Here is a 12,920-nt window from a genome sequence, read left to right on the forward strand (position 1 = left end):
CTTACAGAGAAGAGAACTATCTTTCTATTTGAAAGATTAATAACCACAGGAGGACTTAGCAAAAGTCACAACCAATTTTAAGCGAGAAAGACTAAAGCTGATAAAATTATATGTAGTTTGTAAAACTGGAGTAACTCTTACAGAAACTAACTTGTTAAGTTATGCAAACCCTTTCTAAGTGGCTGACATGGTTGAGTTTGTGCCCTCTAAACACCACATCCAAGCCGTTAAGACTTTTTTTTTTTAAAGGCAAAATATAACAGTAGTCAAAGTCCAATTCTTAAAATTTATTCACTCTTGAAGACACATCAGGTTGCATGATGGAATGGAAAAAGAATTTCACACCACACTGATTAATTGCAGGCTCTAGAGTCAATTTTGTCAGTTATAAAGCAATTCTTAATGGATTCACTGAACTACCTTTCTAAACTTCCATACAGAGCAGCAAACATTGAGAAAATTGAGTCTAAAGCATTAAGTACAGGACAAAAGAGATGTGAGGGACACATTAAGTGTATGAAACTGACTGATATTACATCCCGTGTCCCAAACTGTGGTAAATGGCCAAAACAAAGCGAGACAAGAGGACTCAAACATAGAGAAAGGCACCTCTGGCAAGAGAGAGTGTTGCAGAATGGGAATTGTCCTTTACTGTGTATTTACAGGTTTCTGTATTCATTAATAGCCAAAAAAATCAACACCAGCTATTTCTAATATCATCTCATCTCAGTATCAACAGCTATTTACCAATGCAGTGATTGTGAAAATATTGTTTTCTTGTGACATTTACTCATTCTTTCATTCTCATGTGCTTACAAACAACACGGTCCTTTTATATATATTACAGATTATCTACATTTATTATTAAACACAATATTATTAAGATAGCGAAAGAGCAGCATTGACGATTGGCAAGAGTCTGTGATTCCCTTAAGAAACGTAGGTCTTGATCTTCTGTGTTATGGCGCCACAGCAGATTGGACACTTGATGAGCGACACTGAACACTCCTTACAAGTGACCAGATGACCACATGGGATGAAAACAATACAAATATCTCTGTCCATACATATTTTGCATTGTTTCTCCCTCTGCAGCTTCCGTAGTTTCTCCAGTGGGTCCTCATCTGAAAGACAGAGGGGAAAAAGAAGATCAAAATGTGGTTGGTCATATTTAAATCCATGGTGCTGAGGTTTCACTTTGTGTGATCGACAACAGTGTCTACAGTACCTTGCTCCTGTGTCTCGGGAGCATCACTCTCCGGTGTGTTGTTAAGACAGTCCTCCATAAGTGCCTCCAGGCTGGAGTAGCCCGAGCCTGTTCTACTGATTTTCTCTAAGGTGGTCCTTTCCACCACACCGGGCTCCAGACCCATCTCTATGGCCTTCTGAGCCATGGCAGAGCGCAGCACCTCTGTACACAAAGATGAAACATCAGGGTATGCAACACTATTATATGTCTTCTTGTGTTCTTGAAATGATTTTTAAAAGCTCAAAAGCACAGTTAGTGATATTAAAATGAGAAATCTTTACCATTCCTGTCTCCTGAAAATCCATTCTGATGACTTGAGGTCTGGAAACAAACATGCTCACAGTTAATTTCAGAATAATGTCAGTAAAACAAAAACCAAAGTGACATTTGGAATCACCTGCAATACTAATGCTTTCTTTCTTCCCTTCAGTAAATGCAATTTTAACAGATAAAAACAGTAGAATAAGGACATCAAATAATAAAATGATTAAAACTTCCATTTAGTCAATGTTCCCACAGTGCTGCATAACAGAGGAGAATACTGTTGGAACTGTTTCCACAAAGTGACCCTCCATCATTACTGAAACACAAATGTGCTTGCAATGGGCCCAACTTTTCTGGAAACCCATTTCTCTTTAGGCCCTCTGAAGTCTGCTCAGTGGTTAGACTGAACAGGCCTGAACTGATTCATCAGTCCAAAATACATTCAACTGTTAACCCTACATGAACTTTTTCTATTTTGAAGTTTTAAGAATAGCTTTGCTAAAGCAACATGCCTGTTGATTCCAGCTTTCTATCGGCATTATTGTGCACTTGACACTGAAATAGGAACCTGTTCTTATTTAACCTCACAGATTTTGATGATAAACTTCTATTTCTTTAACCGATAACTGGTGAATTCTTATATTACTGTTGTAGAGACGTATCTTTGTTACTCGCTGCCCTTTCAATTGTCAGTCTGGTTGAACCATCATACAGCGTTTTCTTCTCCATGTATACAAGATAAAACGAATAATCGTCCTCTCAGCCATCTGACTGTACTGAATCAAGCTCTTGTGGCTTGAATTCCAAATTTTTTGTATATTTGTCAAGAGAACAACGAACAACAAAATGATGAGTGTTATCATTTAAACAATTTAAGAATGCATTTGTTCAACCAAATACTAAAATCCATCATCATCATCACTAAAATCATCATCCATCACTGTAGTTAAAGGATGGATTTACATTTTTAGAGTTGTGGGTTGCTCTAATTGTTCCTCCTGTCCATAATAAAGTGATGCTCTTGTGAAGATTGAGGACAAAAATCAGCTCCAGTGCTCCAATGGACAGTGTGATTGAGCCACAGTGAGGAGAAAGTAACTCACAGAGGGAATTTGGTATTAATAATCATTTTTGGAAGATCTGTACAGTACTTGATTTGTTCAGACTGTTGGAGCCTCCGACAAGTCTCAGCTGAACTTAAGTCATTTTAACATAGAAGGAAGACTGTAGAATTTGGACCAAAAACAGTTTCCAATTATGCTTTGAAAATAAATATGGACACATGAGTCTTGTTTAGGACAGACTTGTGAAAATATTCTTTAAATGGCTGGAAGATATGAATCAGACTGACTATGTTTACATGCACAGAAGGAATCACACCACGAAAAGAAATCACATTGGCACACTCTAGTCTGCCATATTTTAAGCGTTTTCTTCCTGCGCATACGTGACTGTAAGGGCTCATGCACACCTTCAGTTTCTGGTAGTCAGGTGTGTAGGAGGAAATATCCATAAGGAAGGGAAGAGAGAACTCCCACACACTGTCCTTTTACTTATAATGAACTTTATTGGTGATAAACATAATTTATTGCAGTCCACCTGAAGAAGGCCTAAGGACCAAACATTGTATGTCCTTTAAATTTATTGCAAGCTAAAGGTTAGTGTGCGGGGGCTCTCTCTTTTCTTGCCTGTGCATAAGTGTCCAAATTTTACAAAGACTTCAGTTGTGGAAAACAACTTTTTATTTATTTCAGTTTTTTGCCAATTTGGATCCTGTGACTTGCTTGGATTGAATTTTTTTTGGACATGAGGTAGTAACATAATAAGTAATGATGTTTCCTTTTATCACAGCAACACTTTTGATGTCCTGGGTCTGTTCTGTCTTTACATGTGAGCACATGGTTAGACACCAGGTCAAGCATACCACTGGGCAGAAAACCAAGTGTTCACTGGGATTCTGGATGCTGATAGCCTGATTAAGGAAATCCTGTTTCTTGTTTACACAAGGTTTACAAAATCTGATTACTTGCCAAAAAACAACAACTGCACGTTACTTAAGTGCATGTAAAAGAGCTGAACTCACAGCTCTATTTCGTCGTGGGTCTTGTAGCTGGATGCTGTTGACAAATTCTTGTCCTTTTTCTGCCAACAGGAAGCTGCATCTGATATTAAAAAAGAAACATGTTATTGAATTAAACAAACAAAAGCAAAGGAAAAGTGTGTGTTAAGAAGAGGGAACATCATGATTGTTCTTACCCAGGGTAGTGTTTGGCATGTTCTTCCCAAGGGTCTTCCTCAGGCTGCCAGCCTTTCAAACCTCCACCACAGCAGAAACACAGCACCCTGTCTGCTGTCCCTGCAATGACAAGCACAATTAAAACATGCTTGCAGGAAATGTTTAAACACTGAATGTTTTGAAATGTTGCTCAGTGTTTCTTGAGCCTCAGGATGATGTTTCCATTGGTCAGGCGTTAGCGCTCTACCTGTGCTGTAGAAGCCAGCTCTGGCAAGCCTCTCTGGGTCTATTATGTGCTGGCCACCTGCAAAGCTACTGAGCCTCTCCTCAAAGCTCTCCATAGGGACATGAGTGCTTGCATGTTGTCTGCTGCCACGCTCCTCCTCCTCTGTACCCCCCTGGAATGGGATGTTGCCCACATCGTGTCCAAGGATGAAGAAGCAGTAGGGAAAGTGTTTGGTGTGCTCTCCCCAGGCAGTGTCACCTGCTTCCCAGCCACCCAGCATGCCACCACAGCAGAAACACTGCACTCGGTCGCTCTCCCCTAAGTAGTAGAGGCCAGCTTGGGACAGATCTCGGGGTCTCACGGGAGCATTACAGGGCCAAGAAGAGAAGGTCTGAAGCCGGGCCTCCTCACTCCTCATGTGAGGGGCCATTGGGTAGGTGGATTCATCAACTACCTCTCCCGTTCTCAAACGATATTCCATGTCCTCTGCTTCTTCATTATAGGTGGAACCGTCAGTCAGTGGAGTATCAGAAATCGGGTTAAAACTGGTGCGGTGGGTGCATCTAAGAAATTTGCATGATGGGGAAACCTGTAAGAATGGGAAAAGTACAATTTATCTATTCAGAAAAGAATGGAAATTAAAAAGTTAATCACAACAAAAAGCTGGGAAGCAGTGTAAAACATAGCAACAGAATAAAACAACAGAATGTGATCATTTGCTAATCCTTTTTGACATATAACAGAACAAAGACAAAATATTTAATATTTATTGATTTTCGTAAATATCTGCTTATTCTGAATTTGATATAGCAGCATGCTTCAAACAAGTTGGGACAGGAGCAACAAAAGACTGGGAAAGTTGTGGAACGCTCCAAAAACACCTGTTTGGATCATTCCACAGGTAAACAGGTTCACTGCTAACAGGTGATAGTATCATGATTGGGTATGAAAGGAGCATCCTCGAAAGGCAGAGCGAGGTTCACCACTTTGTGACCACATGATTGTATAAACAATATTACTACATTGTGAAACCACTGTCTGTAAACAGTTCATTGCAAAAGACAACATTCTGTTTTTATTCATATTTTACACAGCGTCCCAACTTCTTTCAAATCAGTGTTGTGTTACGATTACCTCCTTATGCCTCTCTACAGGTGTGTCTCCCCTGTGCCAGTTTTCCACAGTCTTCTGGCAGCTGAAACAGCGCACACGATCAGCATGGCCAGTGAAGTAGAAGCCGGCCCGGGCCAGTCTTTCTGCTGACACCTGCTGGGCAAGGCTGGAGCCACGGAACGAGTCCAGTCGACTGTGCATCAGGGAAAAATCATCCGAATGGTCTGTCTCCAAATTGCTGTCTTGTCTAAGATCACACATGATGGAACCGGGCAGGAAAGCTTCTAAGTGGACTAACTGGAGGAACAGAATATCTGCAGATAAAACAGAAAGAAAAAATGCGCTGCATGTATTAGGGGAGTGAACATTTAAAATGCATAAAGTTAGGCAAATGTCCGAAAAAAAAGGTAAAACACATCAGTGCTTAATTTAGGAAAAAAGCAAACAAAGCAGCAAACAGTCTTTAAGCAATGTATTTCACAGGGTTCAAAAGTCAATTTAAAATCAGAATGAAAATCTAATCGTCTCCATAGACCGTATAAAACATGAACATAGTCTCACATCACTCTTAGGTTTCTGAAGACCAACTGTGAAGGTCAATGAAAGTGGCTCCGGCCATTGTTATCTTGGCAATGCCTGACTGCTAAACTCCTGGCTAACCAAAGATGGGCAAAGAGGTGGAGTGTGGGTAGAGCTGAGGCAGGGTAACGATGAAACCTGGCTGTTTAAACATAGCTGCCCGCTGTCACTCAAAGCGGCCATGTCCATAATTATGCTTAATAAATTTAAGCTGTAGTACAATTTAAACAAGTGAGCTAAAAAAAAAATTCACTGCCCATATAGTTGTCATGAATGGAGAAATTAACAACAGAGAGCAATACTGTTTTATACCAGGCTGTAAACACGATTACTCCTGCTGTAAACTTGCCCATTTTTTCAGCCCCAGAGACTGATGCTTGATCAGCACATCTAGGCTCTTACATGGTCACTGTGCCTTTAAGAGGAGCAGCCAGACAGTTATCACATGGAGGCATTGGATATTCCATGTGAGGGATGGGCACTGAAGAGGCAGGATTGTCTGCAGGCTGAGTACACTGCACCACACTAGTCTTGCAAAAGGGTGTATCCCTTTCACTTTGCCAGAGGACAACAATTCCTACTTAAGGATGGTATAGGTCAGTTACGCATACACTGACAACCAAATAGGTGTAATAGGATATGTAAGAAATACAACTAAAAATGTCAGCTGTGTGGAGGTGTGGCATAATATTTTAATAAGCAAAGGTACATGGTGTGCATTAGTAACAAAGGGAATTATGATGCAACACATCATGAGAAGCACACCACACCTGAGCTTAGACATTTTCGGATAGGGTGGAACTTGTTGTCATTGTTGCATTGCACTCACATGGCTTAAAGTTTGCTCTTTAGTTTTAGAGTATATTTGCAGAAAACTGTATATTGTACTGATCGTATGCCATAAGCAGACTCAAGCCCGGCATAGGTACAACAACAAAAAAAAAAAAAGAACTTGTGCAGCGGAAGAAATGTATTGGTTTTCCCAGCAACTGTGTTTAGGAAAGCTACAAAACAAGTAAACTAAACTAAGCTAAACTCAACTGAATATCTTATCTCAACTTGTATTGTAACCGATTATATTGAGCAACTACTTATTGATCTACTGCTGTCTTTAAGACGTATCTTTGAACTACGTAACGTATCAGCTTTCTTTCAAGAAACAATCACCAGATCAACAGCAAAGTTCAGGTATAATTTTGTCTTTTGGTGCAATCACAGAAGGCAACAACTACGACATTGGTCAAGATACTTGCCGCATCTGATTCAGTCAAAACTGCTTGGCACAAAGTTGGCAGCAACGTAAGGTTTTATAGCGTCAAATGTGTCAAACCAAGTAATTGCAAGTCATAACTTAAGATACCCATTATCACTTATATTATTCGGTAGACTGTAACGGCTGGCCCCACAAACTCCAGAAAGATCACGCCGGTTTGAGTTAAACAATAGCGACACAACAGTCCCACAGTTTCTGGCAGGTAAACGCCGAATGCAACCGGACTGATGTTTGCATTTGACAGCTGACACCTTGTTAACTAGCTACACACAGCATACGTTTAGTGTTCAGACGAATGAAGCAATGTAATGAGATAAAAGTCCGCTCATCAGTAACGTGTGGAGACAATCGGTCCGGACTTTGAACAGTGTTCTTGAGCTGTACTTTAACTACGATTACGAAGATGTAATATAACATTAGCGCTAGCTACAAACGGTAGCTAGCTAACTTACGTTAGCTTAGCTATTCTACCTAACGTTATGTTAAAAAGTTATTCGATTAACTATAAATGCAAAACTGTAATAATAATCGTCGAATACCTTACAGCCAGATGGTCAGTCTCTAATTTCAGGGAGTCTTTGATGTGAACACCGCCTACAAGCAGAATCCAATGATTAAAGAGAACTGTTTATTTGACGTGACCTCGCTTCCAGGAAGTGAAAGCAACGGGTTTGAGAAATGCGCACTCGTACTGCGCATCCCACCTGACCACTGTTGTGACGTCAGAAAAGTTAGTAAGAATTTCCCCGCGCGCTGGGACTGAACTACTGTAATGGAAATTCCCCCAAGAAATCAAAAGTTTAACGCTTTCCACATTTTTGTCAATGGTGGGATGAACGGATGTACTGTGGTTGTGCTCTAATCTACATACTCAAGTACGTACTTGAGTGAGTATACTTTTCTTTCGAGTAGTTGACCCGAATATTTTAATTATTTACCACTTGTACAGCTCTGCTACATTTAGCTTCTGATAGAATTGTACTTTTTATTCCACTATACATATTTCTGAAAGCTGTACTTTGGGGATTGATCAAATAAAATATGATGCACTTGTTATGCAGTATTTAAACCACCCAACATAAAATAGCTAGAACCAGCTCCATATTGGCCAGTCACAACCTAAAAAAGTCCTGCTCACATTTCAGTGCATCAGTAAAAATGATCCAATAGTACAACTGTGGCAGAGACCCTTCTGCTTGCATGATGGCTACTTTTACATTTTGCTGCTTTTATACTTGTAGTACATTTTGCTGAAATACTTTAGCACCTAAATCTACTAAATTCTTCAGTTATTTTCTTATTAATTAAATGAATTTGGTTTTTGAAACTTGTGTGTGTGTGTGTGTGCGTATGTGGACTCCCTCTCATTACTCGCCTGAGCCAAGTTTGTAACATACAACAATTTTAATCTTAACCACTGGTGACCCACTACATGCGGCTGGTGCCCTTTTTTTATTTATTGTGTAAATATTCTCTTGGATGCTATTGTAGCTCAAATCTGATAAAGTGCTCTCTATGATAACCCAATGTGGAGGGAAAACTGATAATGTGATCTCTAGGGTTCCCTTCTATTGGAGAAAATGTGAAGTGCCATATAGGGCTGCCCTACATGTTAGAAAATGGTTTGTAATTGTTTCTGAGCCCTCTCTGATTGAAAGTTTCAAGCCTAGTCCACTTAGCCAGCATCACTGATGGGTGTGGTGCACATGCAACCACACCCCGCAGTGATGTCACAAGGTCCTGGAGTACACCTCTCCAGCACTGCAGCGATGAGAAGTTAAACCAATAGATGGAGGCCAGCAAAAACAAGTGTTAGTACCCTGACCTCTACATGAGTCTTTCACAGATGCACACAAAGCCCACTGGAGCTCTATGCTGTTCCACAGTAGATCACAGTTTTGCTATAACCATCTTCATTGTATGCCTGCTCCCATTCACAATACTCCACATACAGAACATCAGAGAGAGCTAATGGATCAAGCTATGAATGAAATCACAAATATGGAGTAAACATTGTCCACTGTATGGAGGGAAACTATTGTTTCAATCATTGAAGGTCACAAAGGAGAAAGGTCTGCACACTGTACTGCTACAAATTACAGTGTGCAGACCTTTCTCCTTTGTGCCCTGCAGTGATATGTATTTTCTGTCTTGCACATGAATGTCTTGCATTCTGAATATTTTTGCCTGGATGTGCACACACTTGGTTGCTCTTCAATCATTAAATGCAGCAATAAGTCAAAAGCAACATAACAACATTTGCTGGATTCAGTGCTTGCATGTACAACAAATAAATACATCTCAAACTGAAACAGGCTGAACCCTGATTTTTATTTAGTCATTTTAGCAACAATTCAAACTTCATAGAAAACGCTTAGTGCACAGTGTTTCTGATCAGACATCTATGGTCTGAGCAGTTTCACTGCCCCATCTGAGGAGCAGGATGCAGTAAGTCCAACTTTTCTTCCTGACACTGTCTAATCTTCAAACTGTTACACATCTGAATCTGTCACACTGGGCCGCTCAGGGAGGACTGACTGGGGTGAGAATTATCATTATGTAACTTATTGATGGGTGTGGATTCGAGCAGGAACACAGTAGATGTATCATCCCTCCACAATCCGCTGGAGTAAGTTTCCCAGACCGCCCTTAGCTAACTGGAGGGGGGTCTTCTCCTCTTTGTTCTCAATGTAGATGCTGGCACCATGTTCCACCAGCAACTTGGCTGCTTCCACACGCTCTTCATCGCACGCCAGGTGGCTGGTAAAAAAATCAAATAAAATAAAGGAGCAACATTGTAAGTATAGAAATGCTTTTCGTTATTAAATGCTGAAAGCACCACAAATTTTCATTCACCTTCACTGTATCAGGGTGAGGGTCATAATCTCCACTGAAAGCAAATAAAGTCAAACCTAGCTCCAGGCTGAACACCACTAAAGGCAGGCGAGAAAACACATTTTCAACTGAAGTGAACTGACCCTTTAATGGTTTGTGGTTGCTCATTTCAACCCACAGTATTCCACTGCAACTGTTTGTGCAAGCAGCCACACTATCAGACAAATACTTATTCACACATACAGGGGTGTGTTGCCCTGCGAGTCCTGGATGTTGGTTGAGGCACTCTGTTTGAGAAGCAGCTGGATGAGGCGGTAGTTGCCCTTGGCAGACGCCCTGTGAAGGGGAGTGGACTCCAACTTGTCGGTGGCATTGGGGTCTGCTCCGTTTTCCAACAACATCAGGGCAATCTATAAAGAGGGAAAGCTGTGTTACTCACAAGTCATTGACGAGTAACCTATTTTTAAATTTAGGGACTTCCCATTTACATGAGATTCATGTTTTCAGATCCCGTCCTGTTGGTTTCGGACAGGATGAGAGTTCATATAGGAAATTCCTTGTATGGTTACTAATTCCAACCAAGAAACAGATAGTTTGTGACTTTGGGTAAGTTGTTGGTAGCAAAATAATTTTCTGTGTTCCAATTTCATACTGAATACTAATTGTTTACAGTACACTATATAATAACTGTCACAGTGTGTTTGTGAAGCTAGTGAGATAAAATATATGATAAAGTTAGTATGTTAGTATGATGAAATGATGCAATACATGTGACAAACACCAATCAAACTGCATCTTTGGAGTACCACTGGCCATTATACTTCCCGAAAAGAGAAAAGGATTTAATACCTTGTGTGAGTTACTACTGTGTGCTAAATACTTGATTTTGATGTGTGTAAAACACAGTGCTTTCACTGTGTCACTACGCATCTTCAAGTGCACTCCAGAGGGTTCCCTTACAGACCTCTCTCCTGGACGCACGAGGTATAAAAGCCAAAAGGCAGAGCACAGGGTACGTGAAAGGGAGGCACGTCACTTTCTTTAGGATTTTTCACGCTGGATTCGTAAGTATTTTTAAAACATATATAGCAAATGGCAAAGTTTAGCTAAATATTGTAAGTTAATCAGCAACATAAACACGAAGCTGAAAGGGTTGGCATGAGAAGGTAATATTAAAGCTAGTGCACTGTTATAAGTCCCCATGTTATACATGACAATATCCTCTGGAAAAATAACTTCTGTTGAGTTGTTAATGTTAGTGTTTTATTATAACAAACTTTGTTATTGTATGCTGAAACACATACTCCCTTGACAGCTGATAAATATTAAAAATATCTTTCAGCCTCATTTGAACTCTTTTCATGTCAGTATAACAAGTTAAGACACAATAACAGTGTGGTAATAGGCTGGACCGTACTCTGTGTCACACTTAAATATGTGAAAAGGGGGAAAGAGTATCAGTGGGAGTTTCCTGACAAAGTAGCTTCTGGTTCAGAACTGATAATGCTTCTACTATTCTACTACAGAATAAAGCAACTGACTTTGAGACAGATGAGCTGTTACTTTCAAAAATTAAATGCAATGTCCTACTAAACATTTAAAAGAGACTATTGAAAATTGAGTTGATTGTAGAAGTGCAGGGATTAGTCAATTAATCGTACGGTCGATCGAAACAAAATAAATTGCCACCTATTTTGATAATTGACTTATTGTTTCAGTCATTTCAAGCAAAAATGTTAAACATTTGCTGGTGCCTCAGTATTCGACACACTGGTATACCACAAAGTACTGTGACCGACCATTTTAGGTATCTTGGAATATCTGTGAGTAGAAATTTCTAACACATCTTCAAGCAAAATTTCAGCAAATTACTCAAACTAAAAAGGAGTTGAACAAATGGTCACTCATCTCTCTATCCTTAAATGGGCGTATAAACTTTGTCAAGATGACTGTGCTCCCTAAATTCCTATCTTTCTATATTAATCACCTTTTTTTGTATGCCATGGGTTCTCAAATTTCTACATACATACATATATTTCCTCTTATCATCCATTTCTGCCCTCAACCCAGGACAGTGTTTCATAGTTGGCATAGTAAAGGCTTAAAATGCTTTAAATGCAATAATTCTAGTTCACAATTTTTCGAGATTTTATAGATTAAACCATTACTCGTGACAATAATTGGCAGATTAAGCTATAATGAAAATAATCATGAGTTGCATGCCTAGTTGATGGAATAACTGATGTAGAAACTGTTGCAGGTAAAAAAAAACAAAACAATACATATATCAAACTATCACCCAATGTGAGTGCAACCAGTGAACCTTACCTCATATCTGTCCTTTGAGGCTGCATAGTGCAGAGGGGTGCATCCATTTTGATTGACTGAATTCAGCTGAGCCCCTTTGGATATTAAAGATCTCACTATGTCTTCCCTGCCTGCAGACGCTGCAATGTGAAGAGGGGTCCACGAAGCCTGGCAAGTAACACATCACATGCAGTCATTTCACAAAACACAGTGAACTTGCTTTGACAGCAGCAACACTGACATAGCCCTCATTGTGTCCTCATTATGCTTTTGTAAATATCCTCTAAGTTCCTGGTTGCAAGGCTTGTGTTGAAGTATTACACTGCAGGGTGCACATATCTGGTATTAAATGTCATCCTCCGCCACCGCAGAGGACAACAACAGTGCACCACCCTTGGATTCACACAGAGAAATTCGCAGTCCTGGTGAAGAACCGTTACACCTACATCATCCTGAAGATTCACTTCAACTCCCAGGTCAAGCAGGAACTCCACAATGTCCGTGTGGCCGGCAGAACAAGCCCAGTGCAGGGCGGTTCTACAGTCCTGCAAGTACAGAGAGTCGAGGCTGAAAACGTGGAAAAAGTCACATGGCATTTGTCATCGTTTGGAAACATCAATTCCTACCTGGTCCGTTTTGCAAGCAAGCGTTTTATCTGACAGAATGCACTGTTTTAATTTCTCAAACTGCCCCGTGTACGCAAAATTACAGACCTCCACATTTGACACAGAACCCTCCATTGTTAAATATACTCTTAAATGTCAAACAAAAGTTATAGCAGCCTAGTAAATACACTTATGAGACGTTTCATTTCAGATTCAAACCACAGGGGTAATGA

General features: G+C 40.1%; 2 protein-coding genes across 2 annotated transcripts; both read right to left on the minus strand.

Moving 5' to 3' along the window:
- Window positions 1–272: 272 nt before the first annotated feature.
- On the minus strand, window positions 273–7,602 carry LOC121611515 (X-linked inhibitor of apoptosis). The gene is made up of 8 exons (XM_041944103.1): window positions 7,480–7,602; window positions 5,110–5,402; window positions 3,997–4,564; window positions 3,770–3,869; window positions 3,597–3,675; window positions 1,531–1,570; window positions 1,229–1,411; window positions 273–1,124 (listed from the first exon to the last, which is right to left on the minus strand). Exons 2-8 carry the CDS (start codon window positions 5,347–5,349, stop codon window positions 931–933), a joined length of 1,404 nt encoding a protein of 467 aa, XP_041800037.1. The 5' UTR covers window positions 5,350–5,402; window positions 7,480–7,602; the 3' UTR covers window positions 273–930.
- Window positions 7,603–9,252: 1,650 nt separating this feature from the next.
- psmd10 (proteasome 26S subunit, non-ATPase 10) lies at window positions 9,253–12,912 on the minus strand. Its single transcript, XM_041944481.1, has 5 exons — window positions 12,709–12,912; window positions 12,529–12,627; window positions 12,104–12,250; window positions 10,019–10,185; window positions 9,253–9,700 (listed from the first exon to the last, which is right to left on the minus strand). Exons 1-5 carry the CDS (start codon window positions 12,820–12,822, stop codon window positions 9,547–9,549), a joined length of 681 nt encoding a protein of 226 aa, XP_041800415.1. The 5' UTR covers window positions 12,823–12,912; the 3' UTR covers window positions 9,253–9,546.
- Window positions 12,913–12,920: the final 8 nt, after the last annotated feature.

This window comes from Chelmon rostratus, chromosome 9 (genome assembly GCF_017976325.1).
Source record: "Chelmon rostratus isolate fCheRos1 chromosome 9, fCheRos1.pri, whole genome shotgun sequence".
Lineage (NCBI taxonomy): Eukaryota > Metazoa > Chordata > Actinopteri > Chaetodontiformes > Chaetodontidae > Chelmon > Chelmon rostratus.

Excerpts from the sequence above, each read along its gene's own strand:
- psmd10 (XM_041944481.1), bottom strand. The coding sequence starts at position 12,822 with ATGGAGGGTTCTGTGTCAAATGTGGAGGTCTGTAATTTTGCGTACACG. Across the intron at positions 12,251-12,528 it reads AAGTGAATCTTCAGGATGAT|GCTTCGTGGACCCCTCTTCA; the intron begins GTAGGTGTAACG and ends GTTACTTGCCAG. Across the intron at positions 9,701-10,018 it reads TCGCAGGGCAACACACCCCT|CCACCTGGCGTGCGATGAAG; the intron begins GTATGTGTGAAT and ends TTTTTTTACCAG.
- LOC121611515 (XM_041944103.1), bottom strand. The coding sequence starts at position 5,349 with ATGTGTGATCTTAGACAAGACAGCAATTTGGAGACAGACCATTCGGAT. Across the intron at positions 3,870-3,996 it reads AGCTGGCTTCTACAGCACAG|GGACAGCAGACAGGGTGCTG; the intron begins GTAGAGCGCTAA and ends TTGTCATTGCAG. Across the intron at positions 1,412-1,530 it reads ATTTTCAGGAGACAGGAATG|AGGTGCTGCGCTCTGCCATG; the intron begins GTAAAGATTTCT and ends CTTTGTGTACAG.